The sequence below is a fragment of the Colobus angolensis genome, unplaced genomic scaffold, assembly GCF_000951035.1.
Source record: "Colobus angolensis palliatus isolate OR3802 unplaced genomic scaffold, Cang.pa_1.0 Scaffold101, whole genome shotgun sequence".
Taxonomy (NCBI): domain Eukaryota; kingdom Metazoa; phylum Chordata; class Mammalia; order Primates; family Cercopithecidae; genus Colobus; species Colobus angolensis.
The window spans coordinates 8,398,977-8,423,762 of NW_012111031.1; the positions used below are offsets into that span (position 1 = coordinate 8,398,977).

Genomic DNA, 24,786 nt, shown 5'->3' on the forward strand with positions numbered 1-24,786 from the left:
TGTTGGAGCTGCAGCAGCTCTATAAATGCACTTTACCAGAATAGTTTCCCAAAGAAGAAATGTAGATGGTAGTAGTGGGAATAGAAAGAATAAGTTGATTAAAGTGACGTGTTAACATCATAGGAATACAAAATGTAGTGGACCCTTGAACAACACAGGTTTGAACTGTGCAGGTTCACTTACCCGTAGGTATTTTCAGCCAAACTCGGATCAAATATACAGCATATGCAGGACTTGAAATCCCTATGTAAGAGGGGGCAAGTTTTCATGTAAGTGGGTTCTGAAGCACTGACTTTGGTACTTGAATATGCACAGATTTTGATATGAAGTGGGGAAGGGGGTGACTTGGAACCAATCCGCTGCATATACTGTGGGATGACTCTAGTTTTATTCTGGAGTGATATATGGAAGACATAATTCTTCCCGTAAAAAGTCATAATCTTGGTAGTCTATCATAGTCTAGCATTAAGAGCATGAACTTTGGAACCAAAATACTTGAATTCAAATCACATAGCTTACATTTAATGGCTCTCTTTGGATAAATTCCTATATCCATTTGTGTATCTCACTGTACTTTTTTTCGTAAAATGAAAATTGTAATAATATCTACCTTATAGGGTTAAATGAGTTCCTATTTGTAAAGTTCTTAGAATACCATCTGGCACAGAATAAACACTATATAATTTTTTTTTAATCTAAAGCACTTGTAACAACAGTGACTAGCACAAAGTAAGTATAAGTTTTTACCATTGTAATTAATTGAGAGAACTGACAGTATATACTGAAAGTATAAATGTAGAGGGCATGCATTTTTCAAGGTAGATATATTTAAGGATGAAGTCTGTGACGGTGAAACTCAAATGAAAAACTAGAGAGAAAATCAGGTTTGGATTCATTAGCACTAATCTGGGACAGTTCTGTGTGTTGAGCAAAAAGTATGCAATGTGAACGGAGTAAATGGCTCAGCTTCAGGGAAGACTTCATGAAGGAGTAGGTTTGAAGTGAGATTTGAAGGAAGTGACATGAAGGAACAGGAAAGAATTATAAATTTCAAGGAATGGTTATGATAATCTGCTAGGTAAGCCCTCACGATTTCTTTAGCTTGGTTGTATATTTCTAGATAGATTTGATCTCTACACAGGAAACGATTTAACTTTGCCTGTCTTTTTTGTTGCATATATATCAGGTTTCAATCCTTTAAATTTTTTTAAACACATGTAACTAGTACATGGATGCTTTGTAGTTAATTGATCTTTAGAAAGGTATTTAGTGATTTAAGAAGAAAAATACTTATTCCTCCTATCGTTACTCCTAAATAAAGAGTAGATCAAAATTTGCTTACGGCTTACTGTGTCCAGAATATCACTGGATGGGAGTCCTATATTCCCTGGATTCCACACCCATAGCAGAAATTGTTAATCATTATTGATATCATTTCTCACAGATTCTGATTATAGTCTCAGAATCTATTTCCTCATAGTACTGGAGTTACATACCATTAATACTAACCCAAAATAATTATGCAGTGTATATTGGGTACTGTTCTAAGCCTACTACATATATTACTTTAATTATTAGAACAGCCTTATGAAGTTTTAAAGATGAGGTACTGAGGATCAAAGAAGTTAAGAAACTTACTCAAGGTCACAACAGTGGAAAATCAGAAGAAGCAAAATTCAAAGCAAAATACAGTTCTACTTTCATTCCAAAATCACTTAACCATTGTATTCTAATTCTTGGCACTAATGATGAAATGTCATTGACATCCCTGTGACATGTTTTACAATTAATTTACCTTTTAGGGTCACCAATATACAACAGGAAAAAACAAAAGTGAAAGATTATCAATATAGATTATTGAGTAGGAGTAAAGAAGGTAAATCAAAAAGGGGAAAAGAGGAGATTGCAGACACAGAAAATGTCAGACAACAAAGAAAGGAAGAGTCATGGATTTCCTAAAAAAGGTGATGAAACAGTCTTAAGAAATGCATAATTAAAAGATCAGCAACAACAAAAAAAGTAGTCTGGTAGGATAATTGTGTTAAAATTGATAGCAAATTAGAATAGATGGAAGCAGTTACATTTAGCTGGGACAAACATATACAGTGTTTAAAAAAGGCATGCTAACCTGAAAATACAGAATTATAATGAAAATGCGTCAACTCTAATTGCTATAGAGCTGTTATGGTAGCACTATAATTATAATATATGTGGAAGTGGTCTGGATAAAAAAATTAGGACAATCAAAATATTTATACTGTTCCATAAAGGAATATATCCTAATTCTAAATTTAGTTTAGGAGGAAAAAGCATCAAATATTTAATGATTTTGAGTACAGAAGCATAACTTTCTTAAAATAACTGTATTTTAATTTTTATTATATACTTTATTCTTTTGTCTAATTGTAGATAACCAAGACACAAGTTCGTTAGCTGATGCTGTAGAGAAAGTTGCAAAGCAACAACAATCACAAGCGTCAGAGATAGAAAAAAACAAAAAAGTTCTGTTCAGTTTGAAGGTAACTTCTTTATATAGTCTTTTAAATGTCTTTACTTTCTTTAAAAGTAAATGACTAGGAGGTTATTAAAAATACTTATTATTGGGAGTCACTTTTAAAGTTATTCTCTGTCAGTTATTCTGTTCTCCCTAAGTAAAGTTTACTTAGGGAGAGTATTCCAGTTTTATGGAAAATTTTACACTCCCAACATATAAAAATTCAACAGTGTCATTGCAACTGTAGGATAAGCATATAAAACCTAACATGTTAGATAGAATTATTTTACATTCCCTTATTTGATAGTTTCTCCTAAAATGCTGAATTGAAGGAATGTTAAGTTTTAAGCCAGTGTTTGTAAAGCTATGGATTGTGAGTTGTTTGTTGTCAGTGAACATTTCAAGTAGCCTCCCTCTATGTTCCTTTCCTTTTTAAGTATATTTATAATCCTACTACGGGCAATATGGGAGCCATACTTGGTCTTCACATGCAACATAATTAGATATAACTATACTATGTGAATATGACTAAAGAAATGAAAATGAAAACAGTATCTTGTGCTCTGTAACGATTGTTATTAAATATATCATAGAAATGAGAAGAATAGGCTCAGGAGCTGAACTGCCTAGAGTTCAAATGGCCAGATATACTACTTCTTGTTCCGTGATTGAATTTCTTGTGCTCCTGTTTCCTTAGTTGTAAAATAGAGATAACAATATGACGTGCCCATAAGCTTTTCATGAGGATTAAATGAGTTAATGTGTTTGGTGGGGACCAGGTGGACATGGTACTGATAGGGCCCTATTTGACATTGGCTTTAAGTATCATTGGCTTTAAGTGCATCAGCAGATACATGATGACAATAATTGTATTATCATGGTGATATGGATTTCTTATAAATATTTGTATTATGTTAGTCACTTCTAGAAAAGAATATATCTATACAGTAGAATGTAATTGAAAAACTAATGTCATAGTTTTGTAAAGAAATTTTTTTGTAAAACTTTTCAGTCTTCAAAGAGTTTCATAGACTTTATTCCATTTATATTGAGAGCCTACTTTGTGTTAAGCATTTTGCTGAACACTGTCTTCTCTCTTATGTTAGTTACCATTTATTGGGAAGAGAAAGAAGTAAACAAATAATTACATGTAGAGTAGTAGTGTCAATGATAGAGGCATGAACGCAACACAGATTTAACACTAGAGAGTGATCCCAAAATAAATGATGTTTCAGTTGAGTTTTAAATGGCAGCTGGAGTTCATCTGAATGATTAGGTGTCTAGGACAGGTTTAAAGGTTAGGGAGTAAGGAAGATAATATTCAAAATAAAAAGGACCTGAGGATATTCACAGAGGATATTTGCAGAGGCCTGAAATAGCATTGGTACATTCCTAGAACCATAAATAGTTTGATGGTAAAGTAAATTACAGTACGTTTTGAAAAATCGTGGAAGATATATACCACGGTAAGAAACTTCAACTTTATTCTAAAGTTGATGAGAAGCATTTGACAGATTTTAAGCAAGAAGCAAATAATTAAATTTATATTTTAGAAAGAATTCTAGATACATAAAAAGCACTTATTATAATCCAATATTGATTCATGATAAAAACTCTCAGCTAATTGGGAATAAAAGGGAACTTCCTTAATCTAAGGAATAACAGCTACATAAATTCTCTAACCAACCACATACTTAATGGCGAAATAATGAATGTTTTTCTCCTAAGATCAGGAACAAGACAAAGATGTCTCCTCTTACTTCTATTCAAGATGGTACTGGTAGTTCAAGCCAGTAAAGCTATGCAAGTAAAAGAAAAAAAATTCATTCAGTTTAGAAAGAAAGAAGTAAATCTGTTTTTATTCACAGATGACATTTTTTACTTAAATAAAATCCCAAGGAAGCTATGAAAAGCTATTAGAACTAATAAGTGAGGTTAGAAAGATTGCAGGGCACAAAAAATACACAAAAATATATTGTATTTCTACACATTGGCAAGAGAAAATCAGAAATTAAAACTTCAAAAGCAATACTACTTACAATGCCATCAAAGCTATTCAATACTTAGGGGCAAATTTAACCAAAGATTTAAAGACCAGTATGCTGAACACTGTAAAACATTGGTGAGAAAAATTAAAGAAGGTTTAAATATAGAGGTATGTCATTTTTATGAAACAGAAGACTCAGTATTGCTAATATGTTAGTTCTCTCAATTTTATTTGTACATGAAACGCAGTCCCAGTCAAAATTTCAGCAGGCTTTTGGGAGAGAAATACATAGGCTAATTCTAAAAGTCATATGGAAATGCAAAGGACTTAGAATATCCAAAACAATTTTGAAGAAGAAAAGTGTTGGAAATCTTACACTACCTGGGACATTTTCTAACACTAACAACCAATTTTCTGATTCTCTGGATGCCAACTGGGTGTCCAATGATTGGATTCTGTTCTGACACTACAACAGTTTTCCCTTATTTGCAGTTTTGCTTTTGCAGTTTCAGTTACCCACAGTGAGCTGCATTCTAAAAGTATTAAATGGGAGATTACAGAAATAAACAATTTGTAAATTTAAAATTGCAAGTCATTCTGAGTAGCACGATGAAATCTCGCACTGTCCTGCTCCAGCCTGCCTGGGACGTGAGTCATCCTTTTGTCTAACACATCTATGCCATATGAGCTACCCATTCTTTAGTCACTTAGTAGTCGTCTCAGTTATCAGATTGATTGTGGCAGTATCACAGTGCTTATGTTTAACTAAACCTTATTTTACTTAATGGCCCCAAAGTATCAGCGTAGTGATGCTGGTAATTCAGATATGCCAAAGAGAAGCTGTAAAGTACTTACTTTAAGTGAGAAGGTGAAAGTTCTCAACTTAAAGGAAAGAAAAATATCATACACTAAGTTGCTAAGATCTATGGTAAGGACAAATCATCCATCTGTGAAGTTGTAAAGAAGGAAAAATAAATTCCTGGCTGGGTGTGGTGGCTCACTCCTGTAATCCCAGCACTTTGGGAGGCCGAGGCAGATAGATAACTTGAGGTTGGGAGTTCGAGACCAGCCTGGTCAATATGGTGAAACCCTGTCTCTACTAAAAATACAAAACAGCCAGGCATTGTGGTGCACGCCTGTAATCCTAGCTACTTGGAAGGCTGAGGCTGGCCAATCACTTGAACCTGGGAGGCAGAGGTTGCAGTGAGCCGAGATCACACCACTGCACTCCAGCCTGGGCAACAGAACAAGACTCAGAGATTCCATCTCCAAAAAAAAGAGAAAAAGAAATTCCTGTTAATTTTGCTGTTGCACCTCAAACTGCAGAAGTTATGGACACAGTATGTAATAGTGCTTAGTTAAGATGAAAAAGACATTAAGTTTCTGGGTGGAAGACATGAACAGAAAACATGTTCCAAATAACAGCCACATGTTGCTCCAGAAGGCACTAAGTCTATATGAAGACCTCAGCAAGGGATTTTCTGAAATAAGTGACACCAAGTAAGGGATGACACACAGATTCAGAAATAGGTTTGGACTGAAAAATATAAAAATTAAGGAGAGACCAAGTCTGCCAATAAAGAAGGTGCTGCCATTTGAGTACAGTACAATAAGATAGGAGAGACCACATTCACATAAGTTATAGTATATCATTATAATTATTCCGTTGTTATTATTCTCTTATTGTGCCTAATTTATATGTTAAACTTTATCATAGGTATGTATGTATAGGAAAAAAAACATAGTATATATAGAGTTCAGTACTGTCCATGGTTTCAGGCATCCATGGAGGTCTTGGAACATATTCCTCCTAGATAAGGAGGGACTACTGTATCTATCTGGAATTAGCATCAGCTCCCAGAAGATAAAGAGCTCAGTCCCATAAGACTGCCCCTGCTTCATGTGCCAGTCACAAGTCCCAGGCTACCCATACTTCTGACCAACTGGCTATAAAATCAGAGGTTCTCACCTTACCATTAACTAAGTTGGGGAACATAGGAGTGTGATAATTTGCATTTTTGGTCCCAATTTTTCATCCCTTAGTCTATCCGTACCCTTTGCCATGTATTATAATGCTTTCCCATAAGGGATGGACACACTTCCACCCCTTGACTCTGGGTTTGATTATGTGACTAGCTGGGGTGTTATCAGATGTGGCTCAAACAAAAGCTTTAAAAAACTCTTGCATAACTGAATTTCACTCTTCTGCATCTACTATTATCATTATATGCCTGGGTTGGCCCACTGGAGGAGAAGATACGTATAAAGCAAAGCCAAGACACCCCTGTCAGCCCAGTTAAAGCCAATTTAAATCATCTTACAATCAGCCAATCCCCAGACACTTGGGCAGATTCAACCAAGATCAGCAGAATCACCTAGCCAACCCTTGCTTCTCCCAGGCTTATGAACTACCTAGCCAACCTCAGCTGCTCCTAGTCATGTCAGCAGTATATACTTATGTATTGTTGTATGCTACTGAGGTTTTGTGGTTCTGGCAACAGATAATTGATACAAGGAGTAATTGGCTGTAGTTGTAGAAAGGATTCATTCAATTTTTGGATATGGTGAATTTGAGGTGGCCAGTGGCAGCTGGGTGTAGAACTCAGCAGCCACTTATATTCTGTGAATCATCAGCAGATATGTAGCTGAATATGTAAATTTAGATGAAATTACCCAAGGAGCATATATAGAGAGTGAGAAGAGAAAATTATGATGAAGACCTATATTTGAAGGAACTGTTGAGATTGAGAAGGAATTCTCAGAAATTTCTAAGGAGAACCGGAAAAGACTGGTGGTGTGAAAACTAGGCTTTAAAAAGAAGGCAGCAGTTAGGAATGCAAAATGCCCCAGGGAGGCCAAGTAAATATCTTTATACTCATTTTACAAATGGAGAAACTGTAGTTTGAATGGGGTAACAAAGTTTGTTATGCATGATCATACAAACTAGTAAATAGCAACAAGGGTGTTAGACCTAGATCTTTTGATTGTTAACTCAAGGCTTTATCATTTTTTATCGTATTGTCTTTCCTGAGTGTGTACTTCTGATGCCTGTAAATAAATTAGTAAGATTATTATAAAGTATCTTACATATATAAAATGTCAAGATAAAACATGAGATTTTAATATTTAGAATTAGATGAACATTAAAAAATATGTAACTGAGATTCCTTCTGAAATTATAAAGTAGTGTCTATTGTTTCCTTTTATTAATCAATTTTTCAATATCTGATAAATATATTTTTATGAGTGATTTTTCCTATATTCATATGGATTAAAACATTGATTTTCCTCTCATGTTTAAAATTTTGAATTAATAATGATAATGTTAAAATATATTACAGAATGAACTTCATGAGCTTGAAAAACAAATAGCAGCTATCTCTGCAGAAACTAAAGGAACAGAAAGACAAATTTATCAACAAGATGCTGCCATACAGAATACCAAACTTCATTGTGATAGCCTGGAAACTCAAATCAAATCCTTACATTCAGAAAATGTAAAGCTTAAATTTGACATAGAAACAGCCCAAGAAGATTTTGAGGAACACATGATAAAATATAATGCATATTATGCAAAAATAAAAGCACATAAAAATAGTTTGGGGGAATTGGAAAGCAAATGGTCATTTATGACCGAACTCCATGAAAAACGAGATTTTGTTAAAAAATTAAAGACAATGAAAGAAGAACTTATGCAAGATCTTCAAAATCCAGGAGGGAACCGAATAACACGAGTACAGGTGTGGAAAATTACTTAGTAAAAAACTATTTTTTCTATTACTCCTTTTTTGCAAGTACATACATTAAATGATAAATTTATTGTGAAGTTAATAAAATGCCCATAGCTGTTCTATTACATTCAGAAACTATTGTCACAATTGAAAAAAACTTGGAATAAGTACATGTGTTATATAACAACTACCTTAGATGCTCAGATGCATAAAGGAAACATCCACAAATCCCCTCAATTTATAAAAATACATGGTCAAATAAAGTCACAGTGAACAATTAATCCATTTGTTGTAGAAAATGTAATTCACAAAAATACTGAAGCCTTAGCTTCTATGCCAATGGATCCAGACCAATTCAAATCAATTTAGTACACTTAACGCTGTTACGCAAGCAATCTAAATTAATAATTGAACCTTAATCTTACTATTTCTCTGTTATTTAAAGATGATAGAAGACACAAACTTAAAATATTGATCATTTCTTGCTAGAGAATTAAAAAGTGTCTTTTACACTTTTGTTGGGCAATTGCCACCATAAGTACCACTTTCCTTTTTGTCTTATTTCATTTGGTTTTTAGTTCTGTTTCAAATGTAAGCTTTCTTTACATTTTCTTTAAGTAACAGTTCTTTATTTTTGTATACCTATAGAGGTAATATTCTAATGCTATTTATCAAAACTAAATTTTGATTTGGCTAGTTTTCTTAAATTAGAGAAACACTGAAATATTGGATTTATATTGATCATCCTTTTTTGACTTCTATATTTCAAATGTTGTCAACGCACAGGAAGACATTACAAAGTTAAAGGATAAAATTTTAACTGTAAAAGAATCTATCATTGAAAAAACTTGTTTTCTTGAGGAAGAAAAAAAGACACATGAAAAATTAAGAAAAGAAATAGAGGTAAGTCTTAATTATCTAGATTTCAATGTTTTATGGGACCATTTTTTAAACTTACACTATATTCATATTTCCATAGTTTACTCTAAATACACAAAACAGCTGAAGAACAAGAACTATAAAATTTAGTAAATACAAATTATCAATAGATAACTAAAGATAACCCCCTCATTCAAAGATGTTCAAATATGTGAATGTGTTCAAACAATGCAAGCATTCACTCCTATTTAAATATGGGCGAGGGTTCTTCCAGGTTGTTCTCATTCCACTAAGAACATGATACCCAATTAATGGCTAGAAAACAGCTATATAGTCAAAGAGGATGCCCATTCTTAGACATCAAAGACTCCTCAAAATAGAATAAAACACAATGGAAAGCATTGTCTTTTCCAAACCTCTCTGACTTCATATTCGCAGTTATCAAGAGTCAAGTTAAAAAAACAAACTGAAAATATGCAAAATTGAAAGTCAGAGTAAATTAAATTCTTAATGTGTTGTGGTGCTGCCTGTTGACTTCTATAGTCATTATTGTTTAGATGAATGGTGAACAGAAATGTAAAATAATATGCTATTAAGGGCAAATAATTTTCACCTGAATACATTAATTTGGAAAATAAAAATATGCATGATTCAACTTGCTTTTGACTAATTTGGCACAATACAAAGCGTCTGAGGAAATTAAAGATAAAAAATCCTCATCTTTACATATTCGCTGTTAAAAAAATCATGATTTTACCTTATAGTTTACTAGGAATCTAAACAAATAATGATTTTTTTTGCCCTTGTAGACATTAAGGTTCATTATAAAGCAATAAATAGTGAGACAGTGTATTAGTGGTATAAAAGTAGAAAAAAATCTTATTATTATTATTATTTTTTCTTTATTTTTGAGAAGGGATCTTGCTCTGTTGCCCAGACTGGAGTACGGTGGTGTGATCTCAGCTTACTGCAGCCTTGGCCTCCCAGGTTCCAGCGATTCTCCTGTCTTAGCCTCCCAGGTAACTGGGATTACAGGCACGTACCACCATGTCTGGCTAATTTTTGTATTTTTAGTAGAGATGGGGTTTCACCATGTTGACCAGGCTGGTCCCAAACTCCTGACCTCAGGTGATCCGCCTGCCTCAGTCTCCCAAAGTGCTGATTTTACAGGTGTAAGCCACCACGCCCGGCCAGAAAAAAAATTATTAATGAAAAAAAGAATCCAGAAATTATGCATGCATGAGTGGTAAAAACAAAATAGATTACCTCTATGGAAAAATAAAGAAAAATGTTGAAATAAAACTGGATTTCTACCTGATAATACACACATGAGCATGCACACACACACACACACGCATACACACTTCTGAGTATTGAGTACAACATAGGAGGAAAACTTAACAATTTGTGTCAGAAAAGCATTTATTTTAAAAAAGAAAAACACTCCACAAATTCTGTGGTTAAATATCTTTAGTTTTGACTATGCCGTAAATTTTCAGATTATGGGAATACACCATAACAAGAGAAAGACCAAGACTCCATTCTAGATTATTATAACACATGTATATGATAAGAAAGAGATAAGAAAATGTCAAATCAGTGAAACATTGGGCAAATGGTATAAAGAGACCATTTTTCTGAAACATGAATATCAGAAATAAAGAAAAATATGACCATCCTCATTAACAATAAGAGACTGATAATTAAAACCACAGCGAAGTTCCATGTTTAGCCCATCTGATTATCAGTATTACAGTTGGTAAGATGTTGAGCACGGGAATTTTAATACAGTATTCTTGTGAGTGTGAATTGCTAAAAGCACTTTGGAAAGAAATGTGAAATTACCTTGTAATGTTTTTACAGTAACATATTTTATTGAGGTATAATTGTCATAAGAGTAAGAACACAAATTATAAATGGATAGCTTGATTTATTTGGACTAATATGTACATATATTTATGTTGCTATTACCTAGATCAAGATACAGAACTTTCCCAGCATGTCCAGAAAGTTCTCTTCTACCCTTTTTATCAAATAGCCACTATTCTGATTTTTATAAACAGCTTCACTAGAATTCACATACCATAACAGTTCACCAATTTTTGTCAGATATCCTGCAACAAAGTTTTAAAAATGAAAACAAATTATTCAGAGTTTTTTTTTTTTTTTACTATTTAACGTTTTTTTTGAGATGGAGGCTCACTCCATCACCCTGGCTGGAGTGCTGTGGCGTGATGTCCGCTCACTGCAAGCTCCGCCTCCCGGGTTCATGCCATTCCCCTGCCTCAGCCTCCCGAGTAGCTGGGACTACAGGCACCCACCACCATGCCCCGCAAATTTTTTGTATATTTAGTAGAGATGAGGTTTCACCATGTTAGCCAGGATGGTCTCGAGCTCCTGACCTCATGATTCGCCCGTCTCGGCCTCCCAAAGTGCTGGGATTACAGGCATGAGCCCCCGCACCCAGCCTTAATTTAACTTTTAAGTTCAGAGGTACATGTGCAGGTTTGTTATATAGGTAAATTTCTGTCATAGTTTGTTGTACAGATTATTTCAATACCCAGGTATTAAGCCTAGTACCCATTAGTTATTTTTCCTGATCCTTTCCCTCCTCTCACCCTCCTGTGTGTGTTATTTCTGATAGGCTCCAGTGTGTGTTGTTTCCCTCTATGTGTCCATGTGTTCTCATCATTTAGCTCCCACTTACAAGTGAGAACATCCAGTATTTGTTTTTCTGTTCCTGTATTAATTCACTTAGGATAGTGGCCTAAGTGAATTCATGTTCCTTCAAAGGACATAATCTCATTCCTTTTTATGGCTGCATAGTATTTCATGGTGTATATGTACCACATTTTCTTTATCCAGACTACCATTGATGAGCATTTAGGTTGATTCCATGTCTTTGCTATTGTGAATATTGCTGCAATGCACTTACACATGTATGTGTCTTTATGATAGAATGATTTATATTCCTTTGGGTATATAATCAGTAATGGGATTGCTGGGTCGAATGGTATTCTGTTTTTAAGTCTGAGGAATTGCCACACTGTCTTCCACAATAGTTGAACTAATTTACACTCCCACCAACAGTGTATTAGTGTTCTTTTTCTCTGCAATCTTGTTAGCATGGGTTTTTTGTTTGTTTGTTTGTTTGTTTGTTTGTTTTAACTTTTTGATAATAGTGATGATGGTATCTCATTGTGGTTTTGATTTACATTTCCCTAATGATTCATGATGCTGAGCATTTTTTTATATGATTGTTGTCCACATGTATGTCTTCTTTTGAAAAGCATCTGTTTATTTCTTTTGCTCACTTTTTAATGGGGTTGTTTGATATTTTCTTGTACATTTGTTTAAGCTTCTTATAAATGCTGGATATTAGACCTTTGTCAGATGCATAGTTTGCAAAAATTTTCTCTCATTGTGTAGGTTTTCTGTTTACTCTGTTGATAGTTTATTTTGGTATGCAGAAGCTCTTTAGTTTAATTAGATCCCATTTGTCAACTTTTGCTTTTGTTGCAATTGCTTTTGGCATCTTCATCATGAAATATTTGCCCATTCCTATGTCCAGAATGGTATTGCCTAGGTTGTCTTCTAGGATTTTTTATAGTTTGGGTTTCATATTTAAGTCTTTAACCCATCTTGAGTTAATTTTTGTGTATGATGTAAGGGAGGGGTACAGCTTCAGTCTTCTGCACATGGCTAACCAGTAATCTCAGCACCATTTGTTGAATAGGGAGTCTTCCTCAGTGCTTGTTTTTGTCAGCTTTGTCAAAGATCAGATAGTAGTAGATGCATGGTCTTATTTCTGGGTTCTCTATTCTGTTCCATTGGTCTATGTGTCTGTTTTTTACCAGTACCATGCTGTTTTGGTTACTGTAGTCCTGTATTATAGTTTGAAGTCAGGTAGCATGATACCTCCAGCTTTGTTCTTTTGGCTTAGAATTGCCTTGGCTATTTGGACTCCCTTTTGGTTCCATAGGAATTTAAAAATAGTTTTTTCTAGCCATGTGAAGAATGTCATTGGTAGTTTAATAGGAATAGCATCAAATCCATACATTGCTTTGGATAGTATGGCCATTTTAATGATATTGATTCTTCCTATCCATGAGCATGGAATGTTTTTCCATTTGTTTGTCATCTCTGATTTATTTGAGCAGTATTTTATAGTTCTGCTTGTAAAGATCTTTTACCTCCCTTGTTAGCTGTATTCCTAGGGGTGTGTGTTGTTGCGGGGGGGCAATTGTGAATGGGATTTGGCTCTCAGCTTGATTGGTGTTGTATAGGTGTGCTAGTGATTTTTGCATGTTGATTTTGTATCCTGAGACTTTGCTGAAGTTGTTTATCAGCTTAAGAAGCTTTTGGGCCAGGACTGTTGGGTTTTCTAGATATAGCATCATGTCGTCTGCAAACAGGGCTAATTTGACTTCTTCTCTTCTTGTTTGTATACGTTTTATTTCTTTCTCTTGCCTGGTTGCTCTGGCCAGGACTTCCAATACTATGTCAAGTAAGAGTAGTGAGAGAGGGGATCCTTGTCTTTTGCTGGTTTTCAAGAGGAATGCCTCTGGGTTTTGCCCATGGAGTATGATGTTGCCTGTGGATTTGTCATAGATGGCTCTTACTATTTTCAGGTTTGTTCCTTCAGTACTTAGTTTATTGAGAGTTTTTAACATGAATGGTTGTTAAATTGTATTGACAGCCTTTTCTGCATCTATTGAGATAATCCATGTTGTGTTTGTCTTCAGTTCTGTTTATATGATGAATCATATTTATTGATTTGCATATGTTGAACCAAACTTGCATTCCAGGTATAACGCCTACTTGATGGTGATGGACAAGCTTTTTGATGTGCTTCTGGATTCAGTTTGACAGTATTTTGTTGAGGATTTTTGCATCGATGTTCATCAAGGATATTGGCCTGAAGTTTCCTTTTTGTTATGTCTCCTTCAGGTTTTGGTATCAGGATGAGTTTGGCCTCATAGAATGAGTTAGGGAGGAGTCCCTCCTCCTCAATTTTTGGGAATAGTTTTGGCAGGAATGGTACCAGCTCTTCTTTGTACATCTGGTAGAATTCAGCTGTGAACTTATCTGGTACTGGGCTTTTTTCAGTTAGTAGGCTATTTATTACTGAATTAATTCCAGAGCTTGTTATTGGTCTGTTCAGGGATTCTATTTCTTCCTAGTTCAGTCTTGGGAGGGTGTATGTGTCTAGGAATTTATCCATTTCTTCTAGATTTCCTAGTTTATGTCTGTAGAGGTGTTCACAATATTATCTGATGGTTATTTGTCTTTCTGTGGGGTCAGTGGTAATATCCACCTTCTCATTTCTGATTAGGTTTATTTTGATCTTCTCTATTTTCTTCTTTATTAGTCTAGCTAGCAGTTTATCTGTTTTATTAATTTTTTCAAAAAAACAGCTCTTACATTCACTGATCTTTTTAAAGGGTTTTTTTGGTCTCAGTCTCCTTCAGCTCTGATTTTGGTTATTGTCTTCTACTAGCTTTGGGCTTGGTTTGCTTTTGGTTCTCTAGTTCTTTTAGTCATGATGTTAGGTTGTTAAATTGAGATCTTTCTAACTTTTTGATGTGGGCATTTAGTGCTATAAATTTCCCTCTTAATACTGCCCTTAGCTGTGTCCCAGAGATTCTGGTATCTTTGTTCTCATTAGTTTCAAATAACTTCTTGATTTCTGCCTTAATTTCATAATTTACTCAAAAATCGTTCAGGAGCAGGTTATTCAATTTTCAGTTTCCATGTAATTGTATGGTTTTGGGTGAATTTCTTAGTCTTCATTCTAATTTGATTGTGCTGTGGTCCAAGAGATTGTTATGAATTCAGTTATTTTGCGTTTGCTGTGGAGTGTTTTATTTCTGATTATGTGATTGATTTTAGAATATGTGCCATGTGGCGATGAGAATAATGTACATTCTGCTGTTTTGGAATGGAGAGTTCTGTAGATGTCTGTCAGATTCTTTTGATCCCATGTTGAGTTCAGGTCCTGAATATCTTTATTTATTTTCTCTCTTGATGATCTGTCTAATATTTTCAGTGGGGTGTTAGAATCTCCACCATTATTATGTGGGAGTCTAAGTCTCTTTGAAGGTCTCTAAGAACTTACTTTATGAATCTGAGTGCTCCAGTGTTGGGTGCATATATATTTAGGATAGTTAGGTCTTATTGTTGAATTGAATCCTTTACCGTTATGTAATGCCTTTCTTTATCTTTTTAAATCTTTGCTGTTTTAAAGTCTGTTTTGTGTGAAACTAGGATTGCAACACCTGATTTTTTTTTTCTGTTTTTCCATTCGCTTAGTGGATTTTCCTCTATCCCTTTATTTTGAGTCTATGTGTGTCACTGCATGTGAGATGGGTCTCTTGAAGACAGCATACCAATGGATCTTAGTTCTTTATCCAGCTTGCCACTCTGTCCCTTTTAACTGGGGCATTTAGCCCATTTACATTCAAGGTTAGTATTGATATGTGTAGATTTGATCCTGTCATCATGATGGTAACTGGTTATTTTGCAAACTTGTTTATGAGGTTGTCTTATAGTGTAACTAGTCTGTGTACTTCAGTGTGTTTTTGTGGTGGCTGACTCTGGTGTTTCATTTCCATATTTAGTGCTTTCCTCAGGAGCTCTTGTAAGGGAGGTCTTGTAGTAACGAACTCCCTCAGCATTTGCTTATCTGAAAAGGATCTTATTTCTCCTTTGCTTATAAAGCTTAGTTTGACTGGATATGAGATTCTGGTTGGAATTTCTTTTCTGTAAAAGTTTTGAATATTGGTCCCCAGTCTCTTCTGCTTGTAAGGTTTCTGCTGAGAGGTTCACTGTTAGTCTGATGGGTATCCCTTTGTAGGTGATCTGACCTTTCTCACTAGCTGTCTTTAACATTTTTTCCTTTCATTTCAACCTTGGAGAATCTGAAAATTATATGTCTTGGGATGATCTTCTTGTGAAGCATCTTACTGAGGTTCTCTGCACTTCCTGAATTTGAATGTTGGCCTCTCTAGGTAGGTTGGGGAAGTTCTCATAAATGATATCCTGAAATATGTTTTCCAAATTGGTTCCATTCTCCCCATCTCTTTCAAGGACTCTAATGAGCCACAGACCTGGTCTCTTTACATAATTAAACATTTCTCAGAGGTTTTGTTCATTCCTTTTCATTATTTTTTTCTTTATTCTTGTCTGACTGTCTTATTTTAGAAAGCCAGTCTTCAGTCTCAGAGATTCCTTCTTCTGCTTGGTCTATTCTGCTATTAATATTTGTGATAGCATTATGAAATTCTTGTAGTGTGTTTTTCAGCTCTATCAGGTCACTTAGGTTCTTTTCTATACTGGCTATTTTCTCTGTCAGCTCCTGCATTGTTTTATCATGATTCTTGGCATCCTTGGACTGGGTTTTAATATACTTCTGTAGCTTAATGACCTTCCTTCCCATACTCTGAATTCTATTTCTGTCATTTAAGCCATTTCAGCCCAGTTCAGAATCATTGCTGGGGAGGTGATGTGGTCATTTGGAAGAAAGAAGGCACTTTGGCTTTTGGGGTTATCAGGGTTTTTGTGCTGGTTCTTCCTCATCTTTATGGGCTTATGCTCCTTCAATCTTTGAGCTGCTGACCTTTGGGTGGTATTTTTTTTTCTTTTATCCTATTTGATTATCTTGAGGGTTTGAGTGTTATGTTAGGTGGATTCATCTGACTAGCTTCATTTCTAGAAGATTTTAAGGGCCAGCGCTCTGCTCCCAACTCCTGGACTGTGTGCTCTAACTCTGGGGGACTTGTATCAGGCCCCAATTTTGTTCTCTGGCCCCTCGAGGTTAGGAATCCACTGTGCTGGGGGTGCCAAGGTGCTCCCAGACTGCTGGTCACTATACTCGGATGGGTTATGTCAGCCAAAGTGGTCAGTAGTGCAGTGATAGGACGATCCATTCTTGTTTATGCTTGCCAGCAGCAGCAGTAGTAGCAGTGCAGTGGGGTGCAACTCAGCTGCAGCAGAGTGCTCATGAGTCCTGGGGTGCTTGCCTCCCTGCGGGCATTCACTACAGTGGTAGAGACAGTGTAGCTGTGGGGAGACAAGGGGCCCCTACTGATGACTGTGTGTTTGGTCTCACTGGTGGTGATGTTGGCTCAGGAGCAGGGTGCTAGCAGGCACAGATCTGTGTCCAATTTACCATTTAAAGCATATAATTCAGAGACTTCTTATATAATCAGATATGTGCGACCTTCACCAAAGTTAAATTTAGAAATTTTCATCACCTCACAAATAATCTTGTACTTTTTGGCTATGACCTCTCTATCTCTCTATTGTATTTACTCATATTTTTGCTTTATTATGTTCTTTCTTCCTGACATTCTATGATTTCTTCTTCTGTCATTTTCCTTTTTTATATACAACTTCTAAAATCATTCTTTTAGGGTAGCTCTGCTGGTGACACATTCTTTTATTTTTTTCATGGAAGAATATCTTGATTTCTCCTTCATTCCTAAAGGCTATTTTTGCTGGATACAGAATTCTGGGTTGACAGTTCTTTCCACAGTTGAAAAATGTTATGTCACTTCCTTCTGGCCTCTGTCATTTCTGGTGTGAAATCTACTGTAATCCAAATTGGTTTTCCTATATATGTAAGGTATTTCTTTCTTGGTGTCTTCAAGATTTTCTGTCTGCAGAATGAGCAGGATTGGGGAAAAAACATTTTTCTGTTTTCAGAAGTTTTACTATGACATGTCTTTGCATGGATTTCTTTGCATTTATCCTTTTTGGAGTTCTCTCAGCTTCTCAATTCTGTAGTTTTATATCTTTTGCCAAATTTAGGATTTTTCAGCCATCAGTTACTTGAATCTGTGCCTTCTTTCTCCTCTCCTTCCATAACAAAAGATATGACATCTTTTGTTATAGTCTCATAAGCCCCTGAGGTTCTGTTTATTTCTATTTTGAATCTATTTTCTCCCTTTTGTTTAGATTGAGTAACTTTAGCTTTCTATTTTTCAGTTCACTGATTAGTTTTTCTGTTCTCCTATCCACTCTTGAATTCCACTGAACTCTTCACTTTAGTTATTGTACCTTTTAGTTCTTAAGTTTCCATTTGAGTCTTTCTTATATCTTATATTCCTTTGCTCAGACTTTCTATTATTTCTTACATTTTTTCTAGGCATGTTTGTAATTGTTTATTGAAGCATTTGTATGACAGAGGCTTTAAAATGCTTGTCAGATAATTTTAACTTTTGTGTTATGTTGATGTGGTGCATGTTGGTTGTGATTTCTTGCTCAGTTTGAGATCTTATTTTTTGGTGTTACGAGCCATTTTTTATTGAAATGTGGACATGTTGGGTATTATGCGTTAAGACTCTGGATCTTCACTATTTCCAGGTGGCCACTGGGGTCTAGATTCTGCTACCAGTCTCCACTGACTCCTTTGTTTCCCATGGAAGGAGGAAAGGCTATTCTGTAGGCCTCTGCTGATATCGTTCTGGGTTGGAGGGAAAAGGAATCCTTGCTACTACTCCTAACATGGCCTCCAGTGACACTGCGAGGATATGGCCTGGTTACTACTGAGTACTGGTGAAAGTCCTGACTCTCTACTAGACCTTCTTTGATATTACATCAGGGAGGAGAAGAATATTACTCTTTGATGGGCGGAGAAGTCCAGGATCCTCAAATGGGCTCCAGCGACACCACAGTGTATGGTTTCTTGCTGCTTAGAGAGGATTGAAACTCCTGACTCCACAGTTAAAACTCCTGGCTCTTTAGTTAGCTTTCCCTGAGATGCACCAGCAGGAGGATTAGGCACTTCATTACAGCCTTGCAATGGTAGAAGTTTAGGCTTTCCACCCAGCTCTTGCTGGCATGAGTGTTGGAGGGGCCATAGTTTTTTCTGTGGTGTTTGACTTTAGTAAAACAGTTACTGCCTACAAGTTTTCTGTCTCACTAAGCTGCTATTTTCCTTATCTTTTGACTAGATGGAGCAAATTTTTCTTAGGGCTTTTTGTCTGTACTTCTTGGCATTTCCAGATTGCTATCTTCTCCAGAATCCTCTCTGGTATATATGAGGAAAAAAGAAAGCCCATGACCTTACTTGGGTCTTGATGTTCCCTAGACTGTTTGCCTTCTTCTCTCCAACTTTCAGGAGCTTCTGACGTTCGTTTTATATACAACGTGTGGGGCTTTTAGTTCTACTTATCAGGAAGAATAGGTAGCTGAAGTATATCAACTTCATCTTGCCAGCAGTAGTATAAATTGGTAAAGGATGATGTAAGTGGTCACTAATGTTAGATTTAGAGGAAATGTTACTGAGGTTAAGACTTCTGTTTTTTGATGTTTCCATCATAAAACTTCTTGTCATGAAATTTAATAAACTTTTTAAGTTTTTATAATAGGGACACCTCTGTTAAGATTCTTTTGAACTTTTTCATTTTAATTCTATTACTTCTAATTCATTTAAAAGTTGTCCCCAATTCAGATTAAAAAAATGAAATTTTAAGAACTTAAAGATTCTCCACAACAAATTATGAAACCGAAGGACAAATATAGTCAGATCATTGTCTTTAAAATGTTGCATTTGTGTCAATAATTTTATTTATTCCATGATGAGAATTGATCATTGATATGAGTAACCTTCTTCTCAAAACAAGCAGTTTTTAAAGAAGATGAATTCAAATACTAAAAGATTTTTATTATTTTTTTTTTGGAGTCTTTTTTCTATCCCTTCTGAATATCTTTAGCCATGGCCTTGTTACAGTTCAAGAATCATCTTTTGCCTGGAGTACAGCATTATTTTGTTCTAATTCTTTTAAATATTGTGCTTCACATATTTTAGTTCTCATATTAATCTTGCTTTTACATTTTTTGGTTCATAAAAATAAAAAATGGTTTTTTAATATCAATGTTTTCCTGTCAAATAAATGCTTTCAGTATTTTTAGGCCATATCTGAATGAAAAAAGCCTTTTCAAATATTTGTTCCCAAAATGTCCTTCCCCCCCAGTATCTATTGTCTGTCTTCATATATTTTGGAAGAAAGGAACTAAAGATAGAGTGGAGAAAAAAGATGAGCTATGAGTCATTGACAAAAAAAATTGGGGAAGCAAAATGCAAGGCATGCAAACACAAAGCTTCAAATATAGCACATTTAAGCAACAATCAGTGGTTTCTAGTTAAAGGTTAAAAAAAAGTGTTATTTCCAAATCCAAGAGTTTTCAGACAAAGGATATTGGAGCAGTTGAGAAGTTTTTAGCAAATGATGAATGTTGCAAGCAATGCTTTGGGATAACAGACATTGTGTAAAGCATTGATGGCTTACGCTTGCCTAAATTTTGTACAGCATGAGTTTAAAATTTAAAAGAATAGGGGAAAATTGTGTACACTTTCAGAGCTGCTAAGGGTGATGAATAAAGCATGTTTAATTTAGTATGATGTAATACACGACTATATAATTAACAAATGTATTCATTTATTGAGGTCAGCAACAGAAATGATTATACAACTAGAAAGCCAGTCCTATGAGAAAAACCCAGAGCCTGGGCACGGTGGCTTATACCTGTAATCCCAGCACTTTGGGAGGCCCAGGTGGGTGGATCACTTGAGCCCAAGAGTTTGAGACCAGCCTGGACAACATGGCAAAACACTGTCTCTACTAAAAATACAAAAATTAGCTGGGTGTGGTGGTGCGTGCCTGTATTTCCAGCTACTCAGGAGGCTGAGGTGGGAGGATTGCTTGAGACTGGGAGGAAGAGGTTGCAATGAGCTGAGATCGTGTCACTACACTCCAGCCTAGGCAACAGAGCAAGACCCTGTCTCAACAAAGGAAAAAGAAAAACCCAGAGAAGCAAAGGGAAAAAAAGCTGATCTGAAGGCCAAATAAGAATTATTCAGGTAGATACAAAGATAAGATAGTAACTAATTATTATCTTTTATAGAAAGTATAAGAAGAAATGTCCAATGTTATTAAATCTATCATTATTTATTGAATGCCTGGTATTTTTGAGGCACTTTCTATAGGCTATCCTATTTAAATTCCCCATAGTGAATGTCTTACAAAATTTTAGAAAATTTAAATAACTTGCACAAGGTTGTATAGCTAATGATAAATGACAAAGTAGGATATGAATCCAAACCTGTTGGACTCTATTTTCCCACTTCTTTTTTAAATATAGCTTTTGTTTCTAGGAATACATTCTCCTTAAAAAAGATTGAAATGTTAGAAGAAAGGCTATAGTTCCTTTTATACCACCTTCTAGCATGTTGTTCTCTCTCATTACTCTCACCTCTTATTAATGGTACACACCTCTTATTAATGGTGCACACAAACACAAACCCCTGTGGGTGGAAGAATATTATGTAAATGTAGTATATGTATCATTTTGCAACTAATTTACTTATTCAACAATCTGTCTTGTAGATTTTCCATGGTGCATATTGGCCTGCTAATTATTTTTAACTGCTGCAAAATATCCCACAGTTTGGCCATACCTTAATTTATTTAGCCATGCTACAACTGGTGAACATTGAAGTGGTTTCCAGTTTTTTCAATATTAAAAGTAATGTTGTAGCAAACATAATAAACAAAACTTTTGCACCAAGAAGTAGAATTACTGGGTCATGAGATAAAATCTGTGCTCTTTCTGTTACATAATACGTTCTCTTATTAAGTATGAACACAACTAATAGTAATAATATCTTATAGTTGAAATAATTTTATACTGTTTTATGGATTCTTACTCCTTCATGAGGTTGGTTGAGTAAATGTTGAATTTTTCCTTATTGGAAGCCCCAAATTTGCATATTAGCTCCCCTCAAAAACTTGGCTGTAACTTAAACTGCACACACGAGGGATAAAATTCCAAGGAGCACAGCTGGGAAACAATTAGAATGCTTATAAGCTGAGTAGAGATTTCAACATCTGTCCACTATAGCAGCTGCCCAACTCCCACAACTGCCAAACTTTAGGAGTAAAGACCACATCTATAACTAAAAACTAAAACAAAGCTGGACTAAAGGCAAGACCTAGATCTAAGGACAAAATTGAAATAGGTATACGCTAACTTAAAGTATAAAACAAAGTTTCACAAGTTCAAGATGATGCACCAGTAATTTAACTGACCACAAGATACCTCTTGAAAGAGAGATAAGCAGCATCCCACTGTAAACCTTACTCAAGGGAGTTAGCCTTATTGCAGGCCTGTGCACAAGACCAGAAGAATGGCTGATCTTTACCCCATGCCTCATTATAATACTGAAATCCTCACCCAGGGAAGAGCTTATCCATCATATTTTGATCATGCAATGTATGTGCTAGCATGATTTCTCACTGTGCCTGCACACTCTGCGCTCCACCATGCACTGTAATGACACTCCCATACCCCATGCACATTCCTGTCATCTTTCCTAAAAACACCACAAAGACCTGCCCTTGGAAAGCCAGCCAGCTAACTCTTGCTCCTGCACTGTCTCCATTGTGTTCAAACATAAGCCTTCAATAAAAGCCTTGTTGGGGAAACTTGCTCAGCCTCGTGTCAATTTCTATTACATGAGAGCCCAAGAACCTGTGGTCGGTAACAGTTGTACAACTCTGTGAATATACTAAAAGCCATTGAGTTGTACACTTTAAAGGATGAATTATATGGTATGTGAATTATATTTCCATAAAACTGTTTTTTAAAAAGATTGAGTGTTCTTGTGGCCCAACACCAAGACCAATGAAGCACTTTCCACTGTGCTTCATTGCCTTCCAGTGTATCCTCGCCTGGCTCAGCATAAATGATGGTTTATTTAATAGCAAGGAAATGGACTACATGATCTCCTGGATCTTTTAGACTGAATGATCTATGTTTCAGTGAATCACTGGATACAGGAAATGGGAAATGGAACCATTTTTCTTAACTGATGTTAAAAGAAAAACTTTAAATAAATTCAATTTGATAAATTTAAAACTTTAGACAAATTTAAATTTAATAAAATTAAATTTAACAGAGCTTAATAGAAGAATGATTAGAGAACCAGCAGAGGTTCAGAGAGCTTCACTTCACAAAGTGGGCAGGCAACATTTATGGACAGGAAATGGAAATGAGGTACAGAAAGAGTTTGATTGGTTACAGCTCAATGTCTGTTTTATTTGAATATGGTGTGGTCAGCGGACCACCTGTGATTGACCAAAGCTGGCTGCTGTGGTGGACGGAGTCTCAGCTATTGTTACAAAAATGTACTCCTAGTTAGGCTTTCATTTAGTTTAAATACTGTTAGGTTGTGGTTCCTCACATAGGGACTCAAAGTAGAGTCCCCCAGGACAAATTTAGTTTAACACTGGTAACTCTCTTAACAAGAAAGTATTCCATTATGGATACTTCACTTCAGCTCAACTCCCAAACTCTGTCACCTGCTAGCTATGAAACTTTGGTCAAATTACTTGAACTCTTTTATCTTTGGTTTCTTCACACAAAAATGAGGATAATAATACCCGTATCATATGGTGTTATAAGAATTTAATTATATGCAGAAAGCTCTTAGCACAGTATCTAACATGTAATAAGTGTTGAATAAATAGTTATACAATGACTGTTTATTTTTATCATAATTATTTAGAGTGTATAGTTTCTAATTAAGTGCTTTCCTCTTTAGAGTAGTCAAAATATTATTTATGGCTGTTTACTATTTATACTTCACAAGCCCTGTTGATGTGTGCTCTTCTTTCAATAGGTACAACATAAGAGATATGATGCAATTCTTAAGCGTTTGCATTGTCAGGTGAACAAGCTTCAGGCAAATAGACAACAGTGGCAATGGAACATTCAACAACTGGAAAAAACTGCAGCTGAATTAAGAAAATGCATTGGAATGCAAGAATAACATTGCCATAGGGCAGTGTGGAACACAGACCATGACAACAAAAATTACGGAAGAGAACATTAAGAAAATCTTTTGGATTCTTAATAACAAGCATCCACTATCAGAGGCTTGTCTTAATGACAGATGTCTTTGGTTGTTGTTGTTGTTGTTGTTGTTTTCAAATCAGTCATCCATTTGTTAAAATGCCTTCTAACCCTACACTTGATAGCAGTAGACAGACGATAGGAATGCCTACAGGAAAATAGTGCAAGAGTCTCTATGACTATTGGGAGTGTGTAAAATGTATTATACTCATGAATACCTGTTTATGTTGCATTTGCTGCCCTATAAAGTAAAAATTTAGAAGGCAAGGCTCTCTGCTCCTCCTGTTCGAGAGTCAGTTACATCTTCTTTTGCATCGCCAGCGCATCCCTGAGACACCATGGGGAAGGTGAAGGTCGGAGTCAACGGATTTGGTCGTATTGGGCGCCTGGTCACCAGGGCTGCTTTTAACTCTGGTAAAGTGGATATTGTTGCCATCAATGACCCCTTCATTGACCTCAACTACATGGTTTACACGTTCCAGTATGATTCCACCCATGGCAAGTTCCATGGCACCGTGAAGGCTGAGAATGGGAAGCTTGTCATCAACGGAAGCCCCATCACCATCTTCCAGGAGCGAGATCCCTCCAAAATCAAGTGGGGCGATGCTGGCACTGAGTACGTCGTGGAGTCCACTGGCGTCTTCACCACCATGGAGAAGGCTGGGGCTCATTTGCAGGGGGGAGCCAAAAGAGTCATCATCTCTGCCCCCTCTGCTGACGCCCCCATGTTCGTCGTGGGTGTGAACCATGAGAAGTACGACAACAGCCTCAAGATC

At 35.8% G+C, this 24,786-nt stretch overlaps 1 protein-coding gene and 1 pseudogene across 2 annotated transcripts in view; both read left to right on the forward strand.

The window, feature by feature from the left end:
* Positions 1-1,918: 1,918 nt before the first annotated feature.
* On the forward strand, positions 1,919-24,258 carry CCDC122 (coiled-coil domain containing 122). Its single transcript, XM_011940268.1, has 5 exons — positions 1,919-1,964; positions 2,410-2,519; positions 7,823-8,221; positions 8,999-9,115; positions 23,778-24,258. The coding sequence occupies exons 1-5, from the start codon at positions 1,919-1,921 to the stop codon at positions 23,925-23,927; spliced, it is 822 nt and encodes a 273-aa protein (XP_011795658.1). The 3' UTR covers positions 23,928-24,258.
* A 25-nt stretch (positions 24,259-24,283) lies between these two features.
* LOC105510723 overlaps positions 24,284-24,786 on the forward strand; it is a 1,230-nt pseudogene continuing 727 nt past the window's right edge. Inside the window, exon 1 of the transcript XR_001001603.1 lies at positions 24,284-24,786. The product of XR_001001603.1 is annotated as a glyceraldehyde-3-phosphate dehydrogenase pseudogene (transcript).